This window comes from Chamaea fasciata, unplaced genomic scaffold, assembly GCF_029207755.1.
Source record: "Chamaea fasciata isolate MVZ Bird 193981 ecotype frontalis unplaced genomic scaffold, bChaFas1.0.hap1 SCAF_1, whole genome shotgun sequence".
NCBI classification, from domain to species: domain Eukaryota; kingdom Metazoa; phylum Chordata; class Aves; order Passeriformes; family Sylviidae; genus Chamaea; species Chamaea fasciata.
Window position 1 is genome coordinate 36,550,545 of NW_027094086.1, and position 19,156 is coordinate 36,569,700.

Genomic DNA, 19,156 nt, shown 5'->3' on the forward strand with positions numbered 1-19,156 from the left:
GCTATTTTAGAAAATTATTCATGATTTTAGTAATGTATTTTGCCTGGTCTCCAGACTCCACTGAATTAAAACAGTAACTCTGACAAGGTGGAAATCAGTTTCCGAGTTCATTTTTAGGAGAAAATGATTCACAAACAGGATAGTGACAGGCTTTTATGATTACAGATTTCACATATTCCACTCCTTCAAAAGGGCTTATAGAGATTGATAGATCTACAAAGAAAGAAATGAAAAAATGAAGGGAAGAGATATAAATAGACTTTTTCATTAGGATGAATGATGGATGGTATTAACCCCACTACCCTAGTGTGCCTTTTACATGTCTTTTTTCTTTTTTAATTCCTTTTGACCTCCTACCATCTTCCTTCTAAGTAAAAGTTAACTACAGTATGAAACGTAGGTAAGGTGAGCAATAGCTGGAAATAAATGTTTCCTCAAGCATTATTACTGTTCAGAAAAGTGTCCATCAGCTGAAATGTCAGGCTCAAAATCCATTTAAGCACTGCACAGAGGCTAAACAGGCAGCTATTATTAATTTTTAAGTCTGCCTGATGGGTTTTAGACCAAGAACTGGGGTTAACTCAATGCACTGAATATTGCAGAGTATATTTAATTAGGGAGGCTTTGACACTCAGATGGCTGAGGATTTATTCTGTGCAAACTACTGCCAAAGTATGACGGAATAGCTGCATCTACCTAAGAAAAAGACTTGCTGCATCATATTAAAATGCATAAAATTGGTCTCAGTTGCAGGTTTTTGGACTTTTATCCTAATGTAAACACTATCTATTTTCAATCTGTTTTGAAGCACTACTGTGCTTACATCTAGAATAATTTTCTCTTCATTATGCTGCAAGTTAGCAATGTGAATTTCTCCAGAATAAGTCCTGTTCTTCTTAGCTGATTAACAAACCAAACCATTTTCTCACTATGCCTTAAGCGGACGTTTCTTTATTCAAAACATATCTGTGGGATTCCTATGAAGGGGTTAACATTTGTCTACAATGTATTTATCTATAAGCACAGAGGGCTCTAAAACACAAAAGGGCACTAAGACACAAAGTGAGATATTAAAGGGCTGTTTATTTGCTTTTGATCCAATTCAGAATCTTAGAAGGCAATAAAAAAGTAGCAAATCAGAAATTACTTCTTTCCAATGTTGTAAAATCTCCTAGATGCATCTATTCCACTTCTTTGCTCCTCTTTTTCCTTCCTTTGTGCACCACTCTTGCCCCTGCCCCAGGTCATTCTCTGTCAACCAAAAAAACCCTATTTACACAAGAGTGTAGAAGATCAAATATAAAGATACAAGTGAAACAGGAAATTTGTCCATTCCTAACAAAGGACATTACTTGTAACAGAACAACAAATTGTCATCGATAGCTCTGACAGACAAGCAGAAATTAAATGCAGACTCCTGAGTCATTTGAGGAGAATGGGAACTGGGTTCATTCATCATACTGGATCACCCTAGCATTTGATGTGTTTTATTGGTTGGTAAATATGTTACTTGTTCTCCATTCTCAGTGATTTAAATTTTCATCTGTATTGTATGGCTCGAAACCCTCAAAAGACAATTAGGTGGGCTCACCATCAGAGGAAAATTAATCACCGCCGTCTCTTCTGAAATAGACACATTTTCAAAGAGAATAGGGCTCTTAACTTGACAAAAACCCTCTCGTGAGGCCTTGAAAATGTAACGGCCATGTTCTGTAGCACAACTGCAGTTTCCACGAACATGTATTCTTTGCTGGGAGTTTTGTCATTCACACATGCCTAAAACAGGGTGTGTGAAGCACACTATAAAGGGCTAAACAAACCCAACAGTAATGTAACATATTTGCGTAAGAAGAGAAGAGTCTGTCTGTCCAGGTAAAGATGTATCTGTGTTTGCATGTGTGTGTGCATGTGCACACATGATTATTCTTCAAAGGCACTGTAGTTCTTGTCTTCCTCCTCGGCCTGCAGGCCTCCCCTAACACCTGATGTAGCCTCCCTGTTCCAGGCATTTAGTTAGTAACGGTCTCATAAACAAAGTTTCCAGCTATGCCTGTGAAATCCTGGCTACTGCAGTCATCACAGCGATATGGAAAGGAGTAGTGTCTGGATTTCACTGAGCAAAGACTGTGTTTATACATCCTGTGTTAAGACTGTGTTAAATATCCCATTGTGCTGCTGTGCCATCTGCTGATACCCTGTCTTACCAGTTCCTGCCTAAATGGCAGTTTCCAGCTTCCCCAAGAAGCATTTTCTGGGCTGTTTCTCCTTGAGCCCTACATTTTGTGTTTCTTCTCTAAGCGTTCATACTTCTCCTTTACAGTACCCATCTTTATCCAGGCTCCTTTTTCCTTTCCACATGTGCACAACATGCTTATGGCTCCTTACCACTCAATTTTGTCCGAGAATCTCTTTGATATATTTTCTTCCTAATAAAAACCTTTAAATGAAAGTGTTAAAATAGATTTGATACTAATGTCTGTTGCATTATGGCAGAGAACTGAACATTGTACCATTTTCAGCAATGGAAAAATATTTTTATAGTCCTTCACACTGTTTTCAATGAAACATTTTGCTTTTCCATCACAGACATGAATTACTTAAATTATGTTTTCAATAAGATTTTTCAGGTATTATCAAATACTTTCCTACAAATTAAATTAATTTTTCCTGTGATATTCACCCATTAGACCTATTCTTTGAAGAAACAAAACAACTGTGTAAAGATTTATGAATAAAAGTTTATAAATAAATATTTGGTTGCATGTTATTTATCCTATAACCATAAAATGCTATTGACATTCATTCTTTTTTTCCCCTAGAGAGAGCTATTTTGCTGTTTACTTCCTTATAAATGAGAGGAAGTAATTTAAATGATCACACATTGTCCCCTTTTTAAGTTGTTCTTGTATGCTCCTCTGCTCATCCAATGTTTTTCCATTCTCTCTACTGCTTTTACCAATGGCTATCCCAGTCACATGGGTATGGTGACATCCTCAGCCAATTCTCACAACCACTTTTCACAGAGCATCCTACCAAAATGATCAGCATATTCAGATTTTTCCAATAACCCCCTAATGACATTTTGAGAAATACTTTCTTAAGGTGTGCACATTTTCAAAGTTTTGGAACAATATGAGTATGTATATAAGGGTTTCATTGACAAAAGGAAATTAAGAATATGGGGTCAGCATTTTAAATACATGGTCTAGGTGTCTGTAAGCACAGATCAGGTTTACCTAATTACTGATCAGAGTGATACTGCACACTGTAAATGGCTTGGTCTGTCCTCTCCATTACTTTTACTGCTGATAAGGCTGTCATTTGGAAAAACAGATTTAGAGGCATCAGGAGCTTTGATTTAAATGCAAATGCACATGCATAAAGACACACATATATATCTATATGTATGCAACATGGATCACATCATTTTCATCACTGTGACTGACTCCTATAAGAGGTTCACAAATCTCTATGAAGAAGTTCAGAAAGTGCAATCCTACCTTGATAACTTGTTAAATAAGATATCCTTATACATCCTTATATATATATATATGTTATCCTTATCCTAAATAAGTATGTCCTTAAGCATAATTGAGTGTGTACATGAATGCCAGATTCTGCCTTTTTTCAAACTTTGTTCTCTGCCTTGGTAGTTCAATGCAAGACTAAGTCTCAGCCCAGGTACCTTGGCTCCAGAGATGATGAGGTGTGTATCAGTACTTACAGCTGTCCTCCTCCTCCATGAAAATACTGATCACATAACAGGCGTACACAAATCCAATCAGCTGTGTGAAAAAAGAGTAAAAGCCATCATTAGAACACATTGAACACTTATAAAGCTTCTACTGCAATGATATATACAGGTATCACAGCTGAATTTTAAAGGTATTCTATTTCCTGCATTTACAAATTTCAGTGCAAATGGTCACAACAGCTAAATTAATTTCCATTCTTTTGCTCGTGTTGTATAACATATATTTTATATATAAATGTGCATTTTATAGTTTAAAATATTTTCCTAGTCCTACTGGCATCAGTATCGATGTAATTACTATTGAGTAATACTGGTGGAAAACATCCACCCGATATTCAGCTATTATTTTCATTTCTTTGTTCTTCAGTACCTCTGTTCTCACATGGCTTTACCCACATGAATGTGGGCCCCCTATGCACCTCATATGATTACTAAAATGCCAAAATATTTATTTACTCCTACAGAATTAAGTCACAGTAACACTTCTACATCCACAAGAGATGTCTTTGGTGCTGCATAAAGCGTCCCAGTGAAGAACTGTTAGGCAGAATATTAAATTGATAGGTGGATTTTCATGATGCAGCTGAACAGTAAAACTGGGTTATGATTCACTGACATCAGGAAACACCTTATCAGTAATTCATGTTAACTATGCAGGAAATGAACAGTATCATTTCCCCAAAGAACATCAACAGTCAAACCATGCCATTATTTTAACAGCAGCACCCATGAAAACATCCTCCTAAACCCAGATCTGTGTCACTTGTGCCACCGAGGGGAAGGGATTAAGATCTTCAGGATCAAGAAATAGAAACTCCACTCACTCCTTATCCATACAGACAAAATGTTTTCTTATGATCATGACCAAAGATGAAGAAAATCCCACTGGGCAAGGAAAGCTATTAAACTGTATGGCCGGACGTGTCCAATCTTGAGAAAATATTGTTTGTGCAGCTGTACACAATTCATGCCATCTAAAAGCCTTGAAAAGACTCTTCATGGGAGATTTCAAAAATAGCTCAGAGATTAGTTTTAAGAACACTCATTTTTCTCTGGTCCATTCAAAAAATCTAATTAAAATAGTTATTCTAAGGATGTCATGGATCAACCATCTGAGAAAGAGGTAATTTAATAGTATCTAGACAGGTATAAGCTCCTTCAGAAGCAGAGAAATCATTCCAACCTGCTTTCTGGTTGGGCTGCACCAGGAGCTTTACAAGCAGCTCCAAAAGCCTCTCTGCAGACATAAAGCTTGTCCACACAAGGGAATTCAGGGAAGTTAAGATGAATTAACTAAAGCTGTGAAATCAATGCACATAAGATAAAGTACATTAAATCCCTGTGTGGCCTTTCCCATTCAGAAATAAAGTGGCCCTAGTTCACTGCAGCTTAATCCTTCACCAAGGGATTAATCTCCCCACGGAGAATTAAGCTACAGTGTGCTGAAGCTGAGCTACTTGTGAATGAGGGCTGTCACAGCTCTGTGGCACAGTCCTGTCAGAGCTTCCTCTCCAGGGCACTCACCTCACTGGTGTTTTGACAAAGTGACTTTAATCCAACTTTTCTCCCCTCCTGGGCAGACCATAGTATCAGCAGCTTCCCTGACTGCTTTTTTGTGTCCAGTTTGCTGGGTGGTATTGCCACAGCCTCTCTCAGGTGAACAGCACTTTGCTGCAGTGATGCTCTGAGCCAGTTAAATGCAATCCAGCTCTGGGGGAGGCGCTGGCTCGGGATGGATCCATGCCTGAGCTGCCCATCCCCCTGTGCCTGGTGCCATGGAGGCTGCAGCAGGATGGCACCCACAGACACAGCAGGGCTGGCTGGGTCACTGTGTGCTCACTTCCCCTGCTGAGAATCGCGTGGGTGATTAGGAGCAGTCCAGCTTCTGCTGTTAATGACAACAGGATCTTACAGTTCTGCTGCCAGCACATCCAGCGCCAGCATTGGCTTACACACTCCTTGACAGATTAAGCACATTTTTTCCCTAAACTTCACAGTTTAGAGCATCTTTCAGGTATGACAGCTAAAACAATACAATATAAAGGCTTCCAAGAGATCAAAAGACAAATCACACCTGAGATGCAGTGCTTGTGCCACCTGAAGGTTACATGTAATTTAAAAAATATTGCATTAGCACCATGGAAAAACCAGAACACAGGTGATTTTTCATAACAGAATATCACCTGTTTATTTACAATGCTTCCTGATCACCATTTCTGTTGTGCAATTTGACTGCATAAGTCACCTGGGTTTGTTTCCTTTTCCTAAACATGACTAAAATATTTTGAAGAGTAAAAACTGCTGAACAAATCATGAACATGATAGAAATGAACTGTAGTACAGGCTGTGGGTTAAGTGTTTGTGAAGGAAGTTTAAATATTACAATTATTTACACTTTCCCCATCATGTATTTATTTTTTCTTATTAGTAGTAGTCTGTATTAAATTTACTTTATAAATGCAATTCCTTCTTTATATGTACATGTGTACTCTATATCCATGCATATTATATAAAAAATATCTCTGTAAGTGCTTCCAGCAGATTTCTCAAATGTCTAAGATGTTGGACAAGTGGATAAAGCACAGCAAAACTTCCACTCTAACGAGTTACCTGACATGAGTCAGGAACTACCTGACACAGAGAAAGCAATAGGGAAAAGTGCTCCAAAAAGTCTTCCAAAAAAATTGGGTCATGACGAGCCTGAGTTTTAACAGTCCTAACAGCTTACATATTGCTCTTTCAGTAGACCTTCTCCTTAATCTTTTCCCACTCTCTTCAATGTTTGAAACACACTTTGCCTAATTTATGACATTCTTGCAAAATCAGCAGCCTTTCGCTACTTCTCAGAAATATACTTCTTTATAATCCTCAGCATTAGAAATCACTGCTAGCTGTTGTATTTATGATGTATATTTGTTTAAAATACACCATTTCCCCCGTCTGTTTAGTTATTAATACCAGAAGAAATAAAAAAAAATTCACCCTCTTTCAATTTCATGGTCTTTTCAAGGGGAAAAAAAAGAGATGACTAACCATAACCCTCCAAAATCCAACAATATCTCTCTACAGTTAACTGTCAGAATGCATGCTTCTGAAAGAATAAAGCAACAAGGAGAAAAAAGAGCCCTTTAGGATCAATTGTCAGGTATTGCTGCTTGGGGGGTTAGCAATGTTTGGCATGTACCTACAAGTAGTTATAGTTGGATAACTGGTATCTACAGCACCATTAACAAGAAGCGATAAAGTGAGAATACACCCTTTGACAGATGAGGCCTGTTTCCAGGTCCTTAAACAGAGTTACAGCCACCACTGTGTGAATATTTTTGTAAATGAATTAATTAAAATCTCTTATTTTGCATTATTGATAGGACATGCTAATAAAATATTTATTCCAACAAATTACTTTTGGTATCTTGATTAACACAGCTGCTGTTTAATTAATAGTGTTATGCTCATGTGAACCCATCTAGCCATCATGCTAATTGCCAGTCTTGGTATTGGAAATGTTGTCTATTGGCCTTGCACCAAGTGATAGACTGAAATGTGTGTTCCCTGATAACTAAAGCAAATATGATGCATATGAGCTGGAAGATTCTTATTTTGGTAATCTTGGGTTTCAGTAGCCATTCAAAGGGGGCAGTGAAGTGGTTGGAACAGGACGTTCAAAGCATCAAAGATCACTAGCACCTGAAAGTATAAATAGGAGCCTCTAGCTTGATCCAGAGAGAAATGTAGGTGGCCAGGAGGCCTTGTCTTGACAGCACTGAGTTCAAGGCATGGAAACCTTCTGGGATCCCTGCACTGTACAAGACTGACGGTCTTACTTGGAGAGACCAGTGTAGTTAAGTGTCTCAGAAGACACCTGACAGTGCTATTCTGCAGAAAATCAGGTGGTAAATTGTGGGTAGAGGCTGCTGTCTCCAGCCTTCATCCTTCTATGCAGTGGTTATGGTACACACCAAGAGAGAATAAGCAATACACAAAATACTCAGCTATTTCAGGGAATCACAGAATGGTTTTGGTTGGAAGGGACTTTAAATCTCTTCTCATCCAATGTCCTTGCTGTGGGCATGAATATCTTTCAGGTTTTCCAAATTTCATCCAACATTTTCAGGTATGGGGCATCCACAATTGCTCTTGGCAACCTGTTCAAATGCCTCACCACCCTCATTGTAAAAAATGTCTTCCTTATATTCAATCTTGATCTATGCTCTTTCAATTTACAACTCTTATCCTTTGCCCTCTCACCACAAACCATGGTAATAAAAAGCCTCTTTCCATCTTTCTTATAAACTCCCTTTATAAATTGAAAGGCCGAAATGAAGTTTAAGTAGTCCCAACCCTCTCATGGCTCTCCGAGTGGAGAACCATGAAAGCCGAGTAGAGGGGAAGAATCATCTCGCTTGACCTGATGGCTACACTTCTTGTGATGCAGCCAAGGGTACAATTGGCTTTCTGGACTGCAAGTGCACTTTGCTGACTCATGTTAAGTTTGTCATCCACCATGACCCCCAAGTTCTTCTCAGCAGGGCTCCTTTCATGCCATTCATGCCTCAGACTGTACTGATATTATGGATTGCCCTGAGGCAGGTACAAGGTCTTGCACGCGGCCTCCTTGAACTTCATGTGGTTCACATGGGCCTATCCTTGAGCCTGCCAAGGTCCCTCTGGGTGGCATCTCTCCCCTCAAGCCCATCAACAGCACCACTCAGCTTGGTGCCATCAGCAAACCTGCTGAGGGTGCAGGCAATACTGCTACATCAGTAATGAAGACATGAAATAACACTGGTCCCACTATGGGCCCCTGAGATATCACTTGTTATTGAACATTGAGCCATAATTCTTTGGACATGACCATACAGCATTTTTAGACCCATCAGAATTTTCCTACCAAAAACCTTATTTCTTCAATGACTAGCTGATAAGGGTTGCTGAATTCTCCAAGTCCTACTGAAGGATAGGCTCAGGATGTGAGAAACAGTTGTCACATAGGGTATAAGTTGGCAGAGATTTCAGTCTGGAGTCCAAAAAGGGATTTCTTATTAGTGGAACACGGGTACATTGATACGATGCTATTATCAAGGCTTTTGATGCATAATTTATTTTCTGCTGATATCCTTAGGTAGAAATAAAATAGTAGTAATCTCTGTTATTTTTCTCCTGTGCAGAGTCTCAAGAGAACCTTAATGCTTTAGCCTGACTAAAATCTCCAGGCTTAAGCTGTGGACATCCGCATGAAATGTAAATACCTAGCTTAATAGGAGTGAAATTAGATAATATAATTGTCCATCATTAAACTGAGAGAAACTATTAAAACATGTAAGAAATTAAAAAACTAATCATTTGAGCAAATATATGCTGTGAGATATAATTGCTTTAATAAATGGATATTACTGGAATATATCCTATTAAAAATAAGAATCAAACTGAGTGAAAAAAATGTATGTTTACTTGCTAATTAATGTATTTTAATAGTTACTACTTAATGTGGATTAACCTTTCCTTAGGAAAGCAAGGACAAATGCAAAATAAAACTAGAGTGATGATTTAAATTAAGGCTGTTTTCTGCAGACTGAAATACTTTTTATTAAAATTGATGATTTGGATAATTTTGATTTAAATCTTCCTTCTTTGCTTTGTCATCATCAGCTGTGGCCTTTAAATACACTCTCACAGTATGAGATTTCTTTCCTATCAGCTTCACATACTGCAGTTCCACTGGTTCAAAGTAGATATGTGAGTCTTCCCTAAGTAATTAAGATTACATGAAGCAGTGCCCTGGGCTATCAGGTTAATCTTCAAGGTCAGGTGTACAACAGGTCACTTACCACTGTTAAGCAACTACACAGAGTTTTTTAGAGATCTTGTTGCAACAACATGGAACCATCCGCATAAACAAAATAAATGTACAATACTCCTGGCTCCAAGAGGATGTGGATAAACTAGGTTTGGAAGATTTCTCCAATCAAAATGGAAACTGTGTTTCACACTCTTCCTTGTACACATGCAGTCCACTCAGATTGTTATCGCACTGAATGTGGCTTTTTCTCGACTTCTTTTTTGCTGATGAGAGCTGAAAATCATTATTTCTTATTTGTCTCTGGGGTCCTTCAAAACTATAACTTGACAAACACAATTCCTTTTTTTCTGCAAGATCCTTCACTATTACCCAATTTCCCACAAAGACTGAGGAAGTATCAAAGGAGAAAAAACTTTTAAAACCGACTCTTTTTATGCATAAAAAATTTGTAGGATACGAAGCTTGACAAGATGTCTTAAATTTAATTTATAAAATGGAAACGGTGTAGAAAGAGTGAATTTACTGAGCAAAAAGATAAAAATGCATTAAATTACAAAGCATCCTGACTATTACTGTCTCCTGATTAGCATTTTCAGAAGAGCTAACTACTACTGAGGAAAAGATGAAACATGAGTAGTTAATCTTCTTAGCTACCTACTTGCCACTAACACTTTTATTACTCTGCAGAGAGGACTGTAAAACCCTTTTCCTCCATTAAAGACTAGAATAGTGCTAAATCAGAATGGGAGATACATAAGAGAAACAGGATATTATCCCAGTATCTGTGTGTATACACGATTCAGCAAGATAGAAATATGACTAAGATTATCAGGCACAAAGAAATCAGAACTCTACATATTTCAAGACAATGACAAAGAAAAAAGATCCAGAATAACAGCAGAATATAGTTGGAGCATAATAATAACCATTTCCTACTATAGCATATAGTTATCCAATTATATGACTCTATACAATTATGCACTCTATCTGCTTGATTATAAACATTTTACTAGAAACATATTGTAAAACTGTATCATTATAGATAATTTCAAATCTGAATGCAATTTTTTGAATTAAAGAACAGAAAGTCTCAAAGGTATGTCTGCATTTTCCAGAATTATATGATGAAATGCATAACATTTTACACTGGTAGCAGGGGGAGGCTCAACCTGAAAGTACTTAGAAATCTAAAACCATTAAAGCACACAAACAACTGAGAAAATGTCCAGAAAACAGAGTAGGAAAAGGTAGCAGCAATAGGTGAAGTACCCTATCTTGTCTGATTTTTTTCCCCCCTCTCCTTCATCTTCCTAAAATCCATTTGATTTGAGTTGAATAAAATTCAGGCTGTGGGACTACTGTCTACCAATTTAATCAGCATGGCACAGTCTGGTCCAACTGTGCCATTTGCAGCTGTAGTGGAGAGTTCCTAGAGACTACAACTCTGACAGCCCTAAATGTGCTAAGAACTCTAAAAATGGATGACAGGAGCTTGAGGGTACTTTTGCTATATATTTACTGTGGAGAAACAATTGAGTAGATACTAAAATGTCTGTTCTTAAAATACATAGAGGTTTTTTTATGCTGTATGTTGGCTAAGACTGCAGGCGACAATTCCTCTTGCATACCGTCTAGCTAGCACTGGGAGCCCAGCAGCATGCTGGAAAAGAATACTACACTGGTTAGCTACTGCGCTTTTTTAAGTTCTACCCTGTATTTGCTGTTCTCAAGTCCTTGTTCCCACTGTGTCTCTATAGCTTTAAATTAAAAATTGTATTGACAATCCCAGGCCAAGATCAGAAACTCTGTTGCCTCCACTTGGTCTGGGAATTTATTTCTCCAGCAGCATAAATGTATGCTGTAAACCAGTTGGCCAAAATGACTTTACCACATCAGGGAGGACTGATGTGTTGTGTTGCCAAGATGTGTCCCAGCTTTGTCAGGGCTGAGAGCAAGAAGGGAAAACTTAGTGTCTTCTCTCTCCCTTCTTGCTCTTTAACTTAGCTATGGGTTATTCTCCCTCCTTTGTTTTTGTCTCAAGTCCTTAGAAATAATATTTTGTGTTCTGAGACCTGAAAGATGGAGGATTTTGAACAAACTGTGTAATCTAATCTTGTGTGTAATTCTGTAGGTCCCGGGATTTCACCTAGGTACTCTGTTAACACTATGATAATGTCAGAGCAACCCTCACAGGCTAGATTGGGGTGATCCAAGATGAGTTATGGCCACAGAGGTGATCTGGGAACCTTTGTCTTTTACTCAGAGAAGAGATTAGAAATAAACCCCAAGCGTTGATTCTTATCTATTTGGTCGTCTATCGTGCGATAGAGATCTAAATTTCCTATTTGGAATGAAAAAGAAGTCTTAATATGTAAAAACACTGAACATAGTATTTAAACACGACTGGACAGAACAGTGTTTTATCTTGAAATATATTAATTGTTTGTTAATGGTACAACTGGATACAGTGAAGGTCAAAAGTGTAAAATAAAGCCAACCTTAAATGTTGAAAGTTTAAGAGCAAAACAATGAAAAATGAAGGCGATGAGGGTGGTAAGAAGGAAGAGAAAGGAGATCCACATCTGAGGAGACTCTTAACCAAAATCACCAAAAAAGAACTAGATAAACAAGTGAGACTTTAGATCTAGCTTTTCTACAGTGCATAAAGAAAATAAAAGTCATCCTAAGAACAGGATCAAAGTTCTCATATTTAATTCAATGACTAGTTTGTCAGCTGAATAACAGGAACTGATAAAACCCTTTACATCTAATTTTACAATAAGCAAGCGAAAAGATGACCTTCCTTCATTTCTGCCAAACACTTTGTGTTATTTGTTTTATATTTTCTAAATACCTGCTTGTATTTGCTTTCACCTTTACTTACTGTGTTAAGGAAAATTTCAGAGCTACTTGCAGATTACACTATATTTCACGTCTTTTGATATAACAAAGAATTCAGGTTAGGTGGTGCCTTGCAACCCAAAGTATTTTCTAAAGTACTCATCAGGTAATGACGTTACCTCCACCTAAGCCCCACATACCCCTTTGGAATCTGGTAATGAAATCAGAAGGAAGAATGAAAGAAATATCTGCCTGTGACTAAAGCCAATATAAATCTCTTTGGCATGTGACAAGGTACTTGGGAAGGTTTTCTGAATCCCAGGGAAACCGATTATGCATGCAGGGGGTACAAAAGCAAACTGCTTTCAGAAGAGCAGAATATTGCAAATCTTGGCCATTTTTTATGCTAATACTCCTTTTAAAATTCTTTCACTGCTTATACTGCAATTATGAAAGATGTTCTTTGTTGACAGAATGCCAAAAGATATTTTTTCCCTCCTTATTAGATCTGAAGGCACATAATGAGAGTATTATTTCCACTTACTTCTTACAACAGACACAGAGAATGTATTTTAATTCCAACAATGTATTGAAAACTGCAAGAATGACTTCTTTTTTACTGAATCATTTCTTTCCCTTCATGCACAATGTAAGTAACACATGCAATGAAACAATTATATTACCACGAGGCAGTACACATTTAAAGACAAACAAACTGTGACATGGAAATATAAATATCTAATTCAAGATTTCAGTGAATTATGACAGTCTGATCCCCACTATTAGCTAAGCTCCTTTACATACATATATTAAATACCTAAGTAATAATAGCTAAGACTGAATAAAATATTATTCTGGCTCCTGTTAATCCATAAAGATGGTTTAAAATTCATATGAAAAAAAATTGCAAAGCTTTCAGTAACAAGAGTTATGCCACAGCAGTAATTCGAGGGAGGTGATTCTCTTTCTCTGTTCTTGCAAGACCCCACCTGGAAGTTCTGTGTCCAGCTCTAGGGCCCCCAACATAAGAAGGACGTGGACGTGCTGGAGTGAAGCCAGAGGGGGCCAAGAGAGTGTAGAAATTAATATAAGGCAGCATGAATGAGCACAGGTTGTCTGAAAACTTTTCTTATAATCTGTTTTTCAGGGAAGGGTGGAAAAGTAGCATACAGTATTTCTCTCTGTGGGTATCAAATCCAAAATATTTTTGGACGTTGCATAGTTCAGTGATCTTTTTCTATTACTATTTTGTTTAATATAAGCAAGGAAAATCATGACAAAAAAACCCCTTCTATGTCCACCAGACTTTGACTTTTTTTTCCCTTTTGGGTGTGTTTGTTGAAATACTACGGTGATGAACAAGAGCAGACGACAGAAGAGGTGGAGATATGATGATCTTTTTTGATTAACCCTTTGTTTTTCCTAATCAATTGTCATCTAATAGCATATTTAGTAGATGATCTACCCCATGTGTGTTTTTGCTTGTGTATGAATATGCCATATTTAAACCATAGAACAAATGATTCAGTTTTGTGCCACAGCTGAACTGGAGTTTTTTGTCTTTGGAAGGAACAATACTATGATTAGAAATGTGGCAGAATTTATGTGCTTGGCAGCTAATGTAGTAGCCTCTTCACTCAGCACAAGCTATAATTATTCAATATGAGGACATGAGGACAAACATGACAGAATGGTGTAGGATGAAAGATGGTGGAAGGGAAAAGCCACGTCCTTGTTTGATCCTTCCCCAGTGCAGTTCTCACTATGGATAACATTGCTTAATTCATTCAAGCGGCTACCTGAATGTGCAGGAAGTACTAAAACAAACACACACACACATCCTTATAATCCTTCGTAGAGTGGTCTGCTCTGATATGTGAGAAACAAGAATACCATAAAAGCTGCAATGTTATCAGTTTGCTCAGGTATTCCCAGTTAAACTGTGTGCTAAAAGGCTTTTGTGCTGGATTCCCAATGGGCAGAAAAGCTATCAAGAATTGCAGTGAAGCTTTGCTTTCTATCAGTGCCTAATGAATTTCCAAAGCTGCTTCTCCCGTCCTGTCTGACCCAGTGTGATCGCTTATATCACATGTCCCTGGCACAGTTTATTTGCTTGCAGTAGGTGGTCCCTGCATATATGTTGTGGCTTCATGTCATATTCACTCCTCTTTCTAACCAGCAGCTTTCACTTGGCACTGCAGCCCACTGCTCCCTTTACCTTCATCTGGGTCTGACGCTGAAGCCTGAAGCCCAGGGTGCATCCAAAAAGAGCATTTCCTTTCCAAGGTATCTAAGCTCAGGCAGCATGCACATACACAAGCTACACTGGAGCCATTCTAGAAAGGACTTTTCTCCCACTATCAGTACAACCCCCTCCCCCCACAAGCATCCCTTCATGGCTGGTGAGTGTGACCCCACAGGTTGGGTGTATGGCAGGCATTTTCTTTTCTTGCCCCAGAGCCAAGTGTCAAGATGTTTCAGCCCATGGGAGGTAGATTTGGCCCCAGCTACTGCCTGGAGGCTACTCCTGTAAAGAAATGCAAAAACAGCAGGAGAGTCTGCACCTGGCAAAAGTAACTGCTCATTTGCTGCACTGAGAGTATGTCCTGACTGGGGACAGGTTTCACCTGGAGTGTCTTTGGAGTACCTGGCTCTGGCTCATCTAGGCTGAGCTTCTGGTTACAGCAGGTAGTTTCTTTCTGGGAAACAAGCTCAGATTTAATTTAGGACAGTGCTTACTTGGTCATGTTCTGGCATGAAGAGAGACTCTGAATTACCCAGTGTGAAGGAGATTATGTCAGGGAGAGACAATGTTAACCTATTTCTCCTTCTTCTCCTTGCATCCAGAACTGGGATGGATCTTTGGCACGAAATCTTCCTCTGTACATGAGGGACACCAGATCCTCAAGAGCATGTTCTTAGTCCTTAGAGGAAACCTTATTATACAGGGGGGAAGCTGAAGGTATCACCAAAACAAAGCACCTTTGGAGATCTGGAATATGTTTCTACGGTTCCTGCACTCTTGGACAGGGTGTTTGAACTCTCTTTTCTTCCTTTCAGGTACAAATAAGTTTAAGCCTACTAAAGCGTGCTGTGCAGCTCAGACTAGCTGAATAAATACCTGGCAGGTTAAACTTTATGTCACTCTTTCCCCTGCTGAAACAATTCCCTCATAGTGGGAGCAGAAGTAAAGCTGGGTCATTTAAAGGTAAGTCTACTTTAATGGTAACTCTCACAGTTCTTTGAAATGTTAACTTTTATAAAATCCAGTTTAGACCAAAAGGAAAATAAAGGAGAGTCAGTCTGACTTCTGTAACAAGCAAATTGGCTCAAACTGTAATCATTCAATATGAGTATGTGGGGACAAACATGACAGAATGGTGTAGAATGAAAAATAATGGAAAGTCATGTCCCATATTAAAGCTCTTTGGGGGATAATTCAATTGATACAGAACACTTACACCTCCAGAAATTTCTTTGACCAGATCCCTAACCACAGCTTCTCAGTAATGATATGCTGTCATGGAATAAAAACTGTTCATCTCTTAATCTCACAGATGAGAACAGAATAGGACTGGGCTATTTCAAATGGAAGGGACATACAACAATCATCTAGTCCAAGTGCCTGACCATTTCACTTCTGACCAAAGGCTAAAGCATGTTCTTAGGGACATTATCCAAATGCCTCTTACACACTGACAGACTGGGGGCATCGACCACCTCTCTAGGGAGCCTGTTCCAGTGTTACACTACTTTCATAGTCAAGAAATGCTTCCTAATGTCAAGTCTGACCCTTCCCCACTGCAGCTTTGAACCATTCCCACATGTCCTATCAGAGGATATCAGAACTGAAGAAAAGATCAGCACCTGCCTGTACACTTGCCCTTTCTGTCTCTCAGAAAGCTGGAGAGAGTAATGAGGTCACCCCTCAGCTTCCTTCTATTCAAACAAGCTGAATGTCCTTAGCCACTCCTCACAGAACGTCTTCCAAACCCTTCACCAGCTTTGCTGCCCTCCTCTGGGTGCATCCAAGGACCTTCACACCCTTCTTAAACTGTGGGGCCCAGAACTGCCCACAGCACCCCAGATGGGACCACGAAGATGGAAAACACAGTGGTATAATCACCTCTTTTGACTGGCTGGTGATGCTGTACTTGATGCACCCAAGAGTGGAGTTTGCTCTCTTGGCTGCCAGGGCAAAACTGCTGACTCTTCCTGAGCCTGCTGCCAACCAGCACCCCAAAAAGTATAAGGATGTATAAACCATCGATGCAGCAAAGCAAAATAAAAGTTCACTGCAAAATGTTGTAGATGGATCTACCAGCACTGAGTGACTGGGTAATAAAATTAGAGCTGAAGTTCTATGTCAATAAATCCAAAGTAATGCACATAAGGAAAACCAGCTGTAACTACACATATACAGTAATAGGCTCTAAATTTGATATTAGATCTCAGGAAACTTGTGAATAGTTCGTTATAAACCTCAGCTCAGTGCTCAGCGGCAGTCAGGAAGGAGAATCAAACAGTAGAAGAGCAATAGAAAAGAAAGTAGAATACATCATTATGCCACCATACAAATCCCTTGTGTCCTGCATCCTCAATGCTACATACAATTCTTTCTCCTTATCTCAGAAAGGAAGTAGTTGAATCAGAACAATTACAGAGAAAGCCGTCAAAGATAATCAAAGATATGTGTGGATTTAGAAAAGGGAGAGATTAGAAAAATTCACCTTTGGAAAGGAGCCAATTAATGATAGAATCATAGAAAAAAAATCATGAATGGCTTGGAAATGATAAATATAAAATAATGAAACATGCTTTTCATTATGTAAGGACAATAGAAAATTGAACCAAATTATCAGATCACAGAAAGGTGTTGCCTTTCATCACAAACTGATGGAAGGACACTTTCCATATAAATTAGAAATAAACTATGGAACTCAATGCCCTGAACATGTTGGAGAGATCTGTCCCATAGATAGATCAAAAGCTGTTCTTTCCAGGGAAAAACATTCATCGAAGGCTGTGAGAAACCAGACTTCCCATATGACAGGGAAGTCCCCGCCAATATAGTCAGGAGATGTTAAGCCCTCATCTTTGCTGCACTGAACATGTCAATTTATTACTATCTACATTTGCTAAATTCAGCTGTAAATATTATAGTTGGAAAATTAGGAGCATGGAAATCTAATGCACACAATGGGAAAGAGATTAAAATATTAACTCTAGGCTTAATGTACATATTATAATTTCAGCCCAATACTTGTTGAATTGAAATGAATAAATTGAAGTCCCTTGGAATCAGGTTTTCACCTTCATGAGGAATAGTTTAGCTAGGTATGCTGCCTATTCCAGATGAAAGGGAAGATGTGATGTTGATGTTTCCACATAAATATTGAGAAGAGATACGAATGATGATCAGCTATTATGTTAGATTTCTAGGATTACTCTCAGCAGTTCATAAACTAAAATTTCCTTGCAACCACATTCATTGTGAAAAATATGGGTTCTTACTGGAGCTGTGCCAGGAAAACATTTTTGTTTAATTAAGACTAAATTGGTTACTACAAAATGTCAAAATACTTTATAGATTCCATTCTGAAATCTTTAAAAAGTCAAAAAAGTCACATTAATCAGGCAGTCTTTGCAGTAATAAAAAAATTACTACTTAAGAACAAAAATAAGTGCAAGGGAAAAAAAAGACCTCTCAAATGAAAATAATTATGTGTTACATTAATTGTCACATTTCTAAAATACTACTCAGCTCACTGTGGCATGCATTTTCACAACCATCTCTAAAACTGATGTCAGTCTGGCCAGTACTAACCTTGTATTTTTCAGATTTTTCATCCACTGTCAACTTAGTAAATAGGTTGCAATATATAGCAAGCTTTTGACACTCTCCCACAACATCCTCATAGCTAAGCTCAGGAAATGTGGGTCAGATGAAGGGACACAGAGGTGAATCAAGAACCATCTGAATGGCTGAGTTCAGAGGGTGATCAGCAGAGTAGAATCCAGTTGGAACCCTGTAGTCAGTCAGTGTATTCCCCAGGGATCAGAGCTGGCTCCACTCTTACTCAATTTGTTTATCAGTGACCTGGATGAAAGGATAGAACGTACCCTTAAGTTTATCAAATTCTTGTATAGTTTTTTATAATTTAATTTTATAATTAAATTTGGCAATTTGGGGAACCCAATAGGCAAACTTAATAGCTGGGGGTTTTTTTTGCAAATTTTAATTTTCTTAAGTGTTGGGGGTTTTTTTAGAACACAGTAATTTTGTATTATGTATGTCTTTAAAAATCTGCATCACTGAAGAAAAAAAAATGAAGTATTTCTTACATTTCATTAGAGGTAAGAAGTGCTATTACAAAAACTTTAAAATTTGTATGATCTTACTCACTGTCATGAAGAAAATCCTGAGAGATCTCCTTTTGATGTTGTAATACATAAACCAAATGGTATCTATAGGAAATAACATTGAATGGGAAAACAGCTTGCACTACAGCAGCCCTGAACTACTAGAGATGACAGTTCTGGGAGGAGAACAGTGGAACAAGGACATTAAACACCCAGGAACTAGACTGCAGTGACCTGAGATGGAATGTAGTTTCCAGGGGAGAAGAGGTCTATGAAAAAGAGAAGTTCAGGAAAGTGATCAGACTGACTGGAAGAACACACACTGAGCAAGTACAAACTTTTCCAAGCAGAAACACAGAAAATGATGGATTTGGCTCAGTAGTGGTCTTCTGGATGAC

The 19,156-nt window shown here is 38.3% G+C and overlaps 1 protein-coding gene across 2 annotated transcripts in view; it reads right to left on the minus strand.

Moving 5' to 3' along the window:
• Positions 1–19,156, minus strand: part of NKAIN3 (sodium/potassium transporting ATPase interacting 3) — a 336,223-nt gene that overhangs the window by 21,809 nt on the left and 295,258 nt on the right. For both annotated transcript variants that reach the window (XM_066205155.1, XM_066205146.1), the window contains exon 5: positions 3,725–3,785. In XM_066205155.1, coding sequence (XP_066061252.1) covers positions 3,725–3,785 — 61 coding nt within the window. The remainder of the gene's footprint in view (positions 1–3,724; positions 3,786–19,156) is intronic.